General features: G+C 49.4%; 1 protein-coding gene across 1 annotated transcript; it reads right to left on the reverse strand.

The window, feature by feature from the left end:
- Window positions 1-4,420: 4,420 nt before the first annotated feature.
- LOC127294977 (adagio-like protein 3) lies at window positions 4,421-9,247 on the reverse strand. The gene is made up of 2 exons (XM_051324885.2): window positions 8,850-9,247; window positions 4,421-6,299 (listed from the first exon to the last, which is right to left on the reverse strand). Exons 1-2 carry the CDS (start codon window positions 9,137-9,139, stop codon window positions 4,718-4,720), a joined length of 1,872 nt encoding a protein of 623 aa, XP_051180845.1. The 5' UTR covers window positions 9,140-9,247; the 3' UTR covers window positions 4,421-4,717.
- Between the last annotated feature and the right edge of the window lie 290 nt (window positions 9,248-9,537).

Raw genomic sequence — 9,537 nt, forward strand, 5'->3', positions numbered from 1 at the left:
GGAGAGAACCAGACGGGTTCAGTTCATTTCATTTCTCTTCGATGGCTCTCGTGTTGACCTCCTGTGCCTCTTTATCCTCCCGTCTCCAAGGCATGTTCGGTTGGGCCAAGACCATGTCAGCAGCCCATCCCTTAGATGTAGCCCAGGTTGTACGTGAGGTGTTACAGGATAGGAGAGGGAAAATGACTATCTTTGATACGCACCTAACACTCAATGCACCGAGAAAAACTCCAGCGACCTGAGCTGGGCTGGGTGAAGGTAAATTGTGATGTTGCGTTTACAGAAAATACTCTGAGTGGAGCGTGGGGAGCAATAGCAAGAAAGCATGATGAGTTAGTTCTATTCTCGGCCAGGGATGTTATCCCTCACTACTGAAAATCTAGTCTGTGAAACGGATTGCAGTTCTCTTAAAAGATCGTTCATCCAGGTGTTGCTGATAGATCGCAGGTGAGTATCATTACGGAGGATTTTTAACCCTGGAAGGGAGAATGATTAAACTAGTTGGAAGGGATAACTTGCTCAGCTAGGACATAGAGAATTGTGTTGTCGTGTTATGCAATGTCAGATTCCGTCCTGGAGATTGCATTGCAATATTGTATGAACAGTTTTACCAATCAATTAATTTAAAACATCCTTCGTGTGCTTAAGATGGCTCCTTTAACGTAAGTGGGGAGCAAGATACCGCGGCATGCATGAGAGCCACTTGCCTTCAGCTTCATGCACGCAACAAATTGATGCCATCGTGTATGAAGGTTACCCGGTTAAGGCAATTAATCGGCGTTAGACAAATTGTCGTTTCAAGCCCAAACATCATTTGCCACTGATCAAAGCATCCAAAAACATGTAGTACTCTGAATCAATGGTACTTGTCAGCAGGCAGAATGACTCATTCCTAACTGAAATTGCATAAAAAGTTCAAACTATAATATAAGAATCACATACAAGCATGAGCAAGGGCAGAGAAGATGCTAGTAACTTCAGTACACGAATTTACAACCTACGAGTATACCCCTAGTACCTGTTACGAACTTCAGCCTTAGCCCTAAGATTGTCAGGGCAATATGCTTGTTGTATTATCAGGGGGCCAAAGGCCACAATATATAGTACATGTACAGGTGCACATATGCAGAAAGCTCCCTAACATATGGGGAAACTACAATAGACAGATATATACATCTAACACCCCCCCCCCCCCCCCCCAAACTCATGGTGGATCCACAACACTGAGTTTGGAGAGTAAGAAATCATGCTGCGCTCGAGTCTGTGCCTTCGTAAAGAAATCTGCCAACTGCAAATCTGAAGGCACATAATGAACCGCAACAACATCATTATGTACCTGTGCACATGTGTAAAAAGTATCAACACCGATATGCTTGGTCAGCTCATGCTTGACCGGATCACGTGCAATACTGATAGCACATGTACTGTCAGACAAAAGTTGAGTGGGTGTCGTAACATAGACCCCAAAATCTGCAAGCAACAACCGTAACCAAGTCACCTCAGAAATCAATAAAGCCATAGCCCGCAACTCAGCCTCAACACTCGAACGGGAAACTGCGACCTGTTTCTTCGTCTTCCAAGCAACAAGCGAACCACCAAGAAACACACAGTAAGCAGAAAGCGAACGACGATCCGTAGGATCACTCGCCCATGTAGCATCCGAATAGCACTGGAGCTGGAGAGCTGGAACGGGGAAAGAAAAGGCGACGAGTAATCGTGCCACGAAGATAACGAAGAACATGGAGGATATGACTATAGTGAACAGTGGTAGGAGCTGAGACAAACTGACTCAGAATATGAACCGGATAAGAAATATCAGGACGAGTGACAGCAAGATAAACAAGACTCCCAACAAGATGGCGATAACGGGTGGGATCAGAAAGAGGATCACCATCAGTAGGACGAAGCTTAACATTAAGCTCCATAGGAGTATCGACTGTGCGCTCATCCCCAAGAGCAGCACGAGCAAGAAGATCCTGAATGTACTTTTCCTGAGAGATAGAAAAGCCATCAGAAGTGGAGGAAACCTCAATGCCAAGAAAATAGCGAAGAGGACCAAGATCAGTCATAAGTAACTGATCACGTAGACGAGCCTTGATGAAGGCAATATACTCAGGATCATCATCACTAATGATCATATCATCAACATAGAGAAGAAGAAGAGTACGTCCATGGCTGGAATACTGAGTACGAACCATGGCTGCAAAACGCTGATAAATAGAAAGCACCTCACTGCGAGAGTGCATAAGAAACAACCAGGTGTATCGCGAAAAATCATCAATAAACAAAATATAGTATCGATGACCCCCTTTCAAAGGAAAGGGAGCCGGACCCCAAACATCCGAATGAACTAAATCAAAAGGTCGCTGAGATACAGACGCACAAGTAGGATAGGGAAGCTGAATCTGTTTGCCTAGCCTACAATCCTGACACGAATGCAAAGACACATCTCCTGAGACAGACCCCAGAAGACCACGACGAACTAATGATGATAAACGGGAGCCACAGAGGTGACCCAGCCGATGATGCCACTGCTGAAAAGATCCAGTGACAGAAGCAGCAACCGCAAGAGAACTGGCAGATGAAGTGGTAGCAGAAGGAACGCGAAGCCAGTCTAACTCCCAGAGCCCCGGGGACTCAAGGCTGCGAGGGCCAGCTCCAACCAGGGCCTGTGTACGGCGGTCCTCAACAGCACAAGAATCAGCGTCAAGAATGACGCGACAACCAGAATCAGTAAGCTGACTAGCGGAAAATAGGTTCATCTTAAGACTAGAACATGAGAAACATCAGGAACAGAGAAAGAGGTAGTAGAAATGGTGGCTCAACTGGAAACAGGGAGAGAGGTACCATCAGCCGTGATAACACGAACAGGAGAAACAAGAGAGCGAAGAGCAGAAAGAATAGAAGACGCAGAGGTCATATGAAAAGAAGCTCCAGAATCCAGATACCATGGGGATGACGTACCTGACTGTGTGGAAGGTGGTGGTCGCGCGGTGCCAGAATAGCCGGGCACAGAACCAACAGTACCCGTCGAGGAAGAGCCTGTACCAGCGAGCAGACCACGAAGACCACGGATAATGTTCCGATCAGATAGCGCAACAACACAAGATCCTGAAGAACCAGCCTGACGACGAGTATGCTGCTGCGGGCGTAAGCTGGGATCCCTATGCCAGCAAGTAGAGATAGTGTGACCAGTCCTGCCACAGTAGTGCAAGGAGGTGATGTCGAACCACGAGGCTGCTGGGGCTGACGCTGACCCTGGAATGGAGGAGTAGGAAGTATCGGCTGTGCCGGAGGCCGCAACGAAGCCGACGACATAGGAGGTCCACGAGCAGACGGCACAGGAGGGCCACGAGCAGCAAGAACAGAGGGAACCTCAAGAAGACCAGCACCACGAAGACGAGTCTCCTCAGCACAAAGCTCAGCAAGGACCTCAGAGAGCGGAACACGACCACGGGCAAGCAGCTGGGCCCGGCGCGGCTCAAACTCCTTACGGAGCCGCGACAAGAACTCAAAAACGCGCTGAAACTCCAGATCCGCGTGCACAGTCAGACAGCAGGGACAGGTGGCACACACAGCTATACGAAGAGAATCAAGCTGACGCCAAATAGCAGCACTCTGAGTGTAGAACTCATCAATAGTAGAATCACCCTGCTGAAGGGCATGCTCCTGGCGGACCACAGATAGGTAGAGAGCATCCCCAGACGGCTGATAGCGCTGACGAAGAAAAGCCCACTGAGCAGCAGCAGTGGGAAGACCCATAAACTCAGCCGCATACTGAGGCAGAACACTGGAGGAAAGAACAGCAGCAGCACGAGCATCCTCATCTATCCACTGAGTGTACTCGATCAGATCCAGCCGGTAAGTCGCAATGGCAGTAGAGTGGTCCTGGACCTTCCGTTCATAATCAGCCAGAGCAGTGTCATCAGCACTCTTGGCTGCATCCTTATCCGCCTGAGTAGCATCAAGGGCAACAGGTGGCGGTGCAACAGGCACCGTAGGAGCAACGGGGCGCGGCGGACATGAGACCTCGCCAGAGAGCACACCCCAAAGACGAAGACCGCGCATGTGGACGCGCATGAAGACAGCGAAATCAGGGTAATTCGCGCCATCAAAGATCACCGGCAGCGAGGGATCGCAACATAGCCCGAGGAAGACATAGCTATTTTTTCGAATTTTTTTTTTCGATTTTTTTATCTTAGATCGAAGTCAACGGAGACGAAAAACAGGCCAGCGGCGCAGATCGGGGAGCGGGCGGCGCGGATCGGGGAACAGGCGACTGGGGCACCTGCTGGAACTCCTCCAATCTTTGAACAGGCGGCCACGTCGGGGACGACTGAGGGACGCGGGACGGACGGGCGACGGAACAAGCAACGTCGGCCGGGGAATTTAGAGGATCAATTTTAGCTCTGATACCATGTTAGGGCAATATGCTTGTTATATTACCAGGGGGCCAAAGGCCACAATATACAGTACATGTACAGGTGCACATATGCAGAAAGCTCCCTAACATATGTGGAAACTACAATAGACAGATATATACATCTAACAAAGATAATATCTAACAAAGATAACAGAAGTGTACTAAGCTCTCCTCCACTAATTCCTTTTCAATTCTTTTGCACTAATTTTCGTATACAAACGCAGTGACAACACAGGTTACATGAACAATAAGATCTAAAACCGTATCAATTATGCCAAGTGACATTTGGCAGAATCACGCATCTTCAGCAGCCCTACTTGCGAGGCAGAGCTCGTGGAGCTCATTCAGAATCCACTCCTCCCCGGTGTGTCCGCCAAGAACCAAGACCCTGGTGCCACCAACAACACAGGTGCTGTGTCCCCATGCGAACTTCGGTGGCTGCCCAGGAACATTCAGGATCCTCCATGTTGGCTTTTCCTCTGCCGGGTCGAGCAAGAACAGCTCGGCGGGTGAGTGCAGTCCAGCAATTGAGCCACCAAATATGATGATCCTCCCACAGGGCAGACTCACAGTGACATGATCAAGCCTTGGCGGCGGACCAACACTTGGAAACCCTGTTGTCGCTAACTGCCTCCATTGCGGATTATCTTCAGCAACATCCAGAGTGTAGGCATCACTGGAGCGCAGCCGAAGCGAGCCACTCTTCGCCAATCCACCAAACATAAATAGTTTAGTCTTACCATAAACAGACAAGGTGTGGCCAAGGCGGGATGACCAAGATGTCGGAATCTCCTTCCATGATGGTTTTTCCTTCGTGAGATCAAGCAGGAATGTGTCGCTTAGAAGCACACCGGACTCGGCGCACCCCCCTGACACAACAAGTTTAGAACCGTCCAGAGTGCATGAACTGTGCCAAGACCGTGGCAATGGTGGACCGTCGCTTGCAACCTCCCTCCAAGTGGGATGCTGGGCATCAAGGTCAAGGACGAAGACGTCATTAAGCAAACCTTGCTGTCCGCAGCCTCCAAATACTACCAGCCATGAGCCATTTAGCCATGAGAGCGTGTGTCCCCAGCGGCCAGGCGGGGACGCAGAAACCTTGACAAGGCACCATTCTGGCTTTGCAGCCTCAAGGTTAAGCACAAAGGTGTCATTCATAGGCTTCATGTTGACACCCTCCCCTCCAAAAAGGACAAGGCGGTTTCCCACAGAGCAGGCACTGAAGTTGCATCGGGATGGCTCAACGCGTCCTCCAACTGTGAACTTCCTCCACGAGGCTGCCTCAAGGGTTGTTAGTTCTCTTGCAAGACGACCCCATCCTAACATCTTGGTGCTGGTCTCAAGCCTGCCAGTGACATCTCTTCCCCATGCGTTTTGGCAGACCATTTTTCTCAGATGATCATTCTTTGTCAGCTCATGCATTCTAGTGCAGACTGATCCAATGGATGCCACATCCCTCAGTGACAGGCGCGATAAGATGTTATGAGCCAGAACTTCATCCGAGAGCTGGAAGATACTGCAGTAGTCTGAACATTGGACTTTAGGAGTATGCTCATGGGAAGCAGGGTTCATATCTTGAATGCTGCGCCTGTGGCTGGACTGTTGTTTATACACTGGGTAAGATATGTTGCTGGGATCGATGTTGGCATCAGAGAACAGCTGGATTGCAATAATGTGTGTCAAAGAGCCAGCATCCCCATGCATTGGAATGAGCCTTAGCCTGTTTGTCAGTGGAGCGCCATCTTTTCGGAAATTCAGTACTTCACCTTGGAACTCAATTCCATCACTGAGGCACCGCCGCATCTCTGAAACGACCATTGGATCAACAAGGGGGTGTCGTCTTTGTGCACGTGGATCACGAAATTGTAGGAATCGGCTGAAAATAAAGTTCAACAGAGTAATGTCACCAATTGTTAGGCTGAGTTCAAGTACGACTGGAACAGGTGAGCATAAATGAAGATAATACTAACCAAATTCAGTAGCAAATAATATCGCATTGAGAACATACATTTGGTAAATTTCCAGATTCGAACAACTAACTAAGTATGCATATTTTCATTTGATTTGATATGCATGCCATCGGTGTTAAGCCAAGATTAGTAATGCTCAAAGTAAATGCTGATATTTATTTGAGAACTAAGTGCTAACTCAATGGCAAGGCTAGCGAGTGTGCAGCCACACCCACGTGAATCCCCAATCCCCACCTAGTGGTATTACCGCTGGGAGGGCGGACTTTAAACCAGGTTATCACCCTAGCGTCTATCCGCGGGACCAGGTTATCACCCTAGCGTCTATCCGCGGGGAGAGTCTCATCCTACCTAACAACGTATAGACACTTGGCTGAGCACTCTGGTTAATGAAATTTCAGTTTTCCGTCAAAAAAAAAAACAACGTATAGCCACGGGAGGGATCAGTCCCCCGTTGGTTAACGTTTTTTATATTTATTTCAGTGCCTTTTGGAAATGTACTCCTAAATAGTTATAGGAGTACTAGCATAGCAGAAAGAAGTCTACATCACCCCCACAACTATCACATTTCGGACGCAGCACCCCCTCAGGTTTAAAGTGGACCATTTAACCACCTCAACTATACAATACCGGGTAATTAACCCCCTGAGCCCCTGATTAGCTGTTTTGGAGTCCGGTTTTGGTGTTGTGGAACTCTGCCAAAACCAGGTACGGTGAGAGGAGGTCGTGGCCGTGGCGAACTCTATCGGCTGCATCTCTCCCGTCCTGACTAGCGGCGGCGCTCGCATGTTATAGCAGCAACGACTTCCGCGTCCTATGTCCCATGCAGCGACGGGTGGGTCAGTGCCCCTGTCCTGCACACCCTTTGCATTGCTTCCTATCCCAAGCAGCAGCAGCACTTTGGATCAGCAATGCTCACCTCGGTTCCAGACATTAAATCGAGTAAACGAAGTCTAGATTGGGGCTACAGGGAGCTAACAACGAAATTTGTGAAGCTAATTTTGAGGATAATAAATCAGATTGGAGATTTTTTGTGGATTTCAGGCGCTGCCGGAGAAGGCAAGTCGGTGCCAGCGATTACGGACGCCTCAGATCGATTCCGGTGGCTTGGAGTAGAGACCGTCTCACCGGAGCTCCTAGACACGTCATCGTCGATCGGGAGGGCCCCTGTGGTGGCGCATCAACTCAATCGCAGCGGCGGTCTCGGGAGTACAGGGGAGCTATCTTCAGGAGATGAATCCAGAACTGTATCCGTCTAGTAAGCCAATGTAGCAAGCTAAGCTGCAGCACATGGGAATTCAGCATTGGCAAAGTATAATCATTGCCAGGGGATCAAAACACAAACCACGGTTATCAAGAACAACACATCAGGGATCTGGCCGTCAAACCATCAATGGCTCACATAGAGTTCTTGGATGGCTTGCATCAGTGACAACAAATGTGAGCCCCCCGGGCGTTGTGTATTTTGTAGGAATTGACACAGAGGAGCCGTGCGGAACTCTACGATGGCCTTGGGGTCTCTCCTCATCCATGGAAGCGGTTGGGATGTGGGTCCATTGCAAGGGTGCCCGGCAGTTTGGAGCGTCAGAGAGGTGCCAGAGACAGGATAATTCCTTTTACAAAGACAAGAGTTCTTACACTAACTAGTGGGCCTAGGGTGACAAATCAAAGGTTAACACATTATCTCAGCGCCCCGTGTGCAAAACCGCTAGCCAAAACAGCCAAGGGGGTCTTTTACCCGGTTTTGCATAGTTGAGGGGGTTGAATGTGCTAGTTCATAGTTGAGGGGGTGTAGTGTCCCAAACGTGATACTTGTGGGGGTCATATAGACTTCTTTCTAGCATAGCTACAGCCATGCTCCTAACAGAAGCACTTGTCAAAGCGCTCTGTCACAAATTCTTGTGCTCAGAAGAATACATGCACACATCTCGTTTTGCATGCAAGTGGCCAATATTAGTATAGAATTATTCTTGTGACGTGTCCTTTTTCTACGTGCAAGTGGCCAATATTAGTATAGCGAGATACAAAGAAATATCAGGAAGAGAACCAGAAACGGCCCCCATACATGCGTCTCCACTAAAAATCCTTTCGATTCGCGCGGCACAAGATGCTAAATGCAAGAACCTTGTAATCGAACTAGATAACCAAATTCTGCAATTCGAGTAAGCGTACGACTCGACGTGGCTTATGAAAACACACGCTTCAAAGGCCAAGTGGCGTATGGACATCCTGGAATCTAAAATCGAACTGCACGAATGCGAATTTAAATCCAAATCTTGGGACAAAAGGGCCGCATTCAAAACTAGCTACCCGTACTTGTGCGTTCTGAAGATTGAGACTTGGCACCATAAAAAAACATAGAACAACAGGCATTTAGATCACACCGAGAGATAGCCTAGAAGAGCACACGGCAGAGTATAGAATAAGAGCACACATAGGCAGGAGGCTGGAGCGCTCACCAGTTCCGGCCGAGCACCTCGTGCGCGCGGTACCCGGTGGCGGCCTCGAAGGCTGCGTTGACGTAGATGACGGGGAAGTCGGGCTCCATCGCGTCTGCCACCACGATCGCCGCCGCCCTCTGCTCCCCCGCCGGGCCCATCCCCATCCCCAGCCCCGGCGTCCCCCATGCCCACCCCTCATCCTCCTCCTCTTCTCCGTCCACCTCCATCTCCATCTCTTCTTTCTCTGCGGTGTACAGCCTCATCCGCTTCACCGCCACGACGCCGCCGTGATCCATCGTGTCGAACATGCCTCGCTCTCTCCACCGCGCTCGTGGGTTGGAAGATGGTGATGCCGCCGCTGATGCACAAGAGGTTGGAAGATATTTTCCTGGCTTAGTAGAGGAGTACTTGCTCTACTCTACTCCTTGTTTTATGGTGGCGCGAGAGAAGGGGCACGATGTTGGGAGTTAATTACCGGATTCGCCAGAAAATATCTCGCGCTCGGTGCCGCGGCAGCTTTGCTGTGGACGGTGGAGTGGGTCCAGTGGACGGCATCCAACGGCGCACGTTGCCAGTTTTTTTATTTACATTTAAAAACGCAAAATTATGTGGACTCACTTGTACCTACAACGACCATGCATCTATATATATATAGGACGTGACTAGCGAGTCTCCGGAGGCTGGTTAGTCAGATCTGGCCCTCACC

The sequence above is a fragment of the Lolium perenne genome, chromosome 4, assembly GCF_019359855.2.
Source record: "Lolium perenne isolate Kyuss_39 chromosome 4, Kyuss_2.0, whole genome shotgun sequence".
Classification (NCBI taxonomy): domain Eukaryota; kingdom Viridiplantae; phylum Streptophyta; class Magnoliopsida; order Poales; family Poaceae; genus Lolium; species Lolium perenne.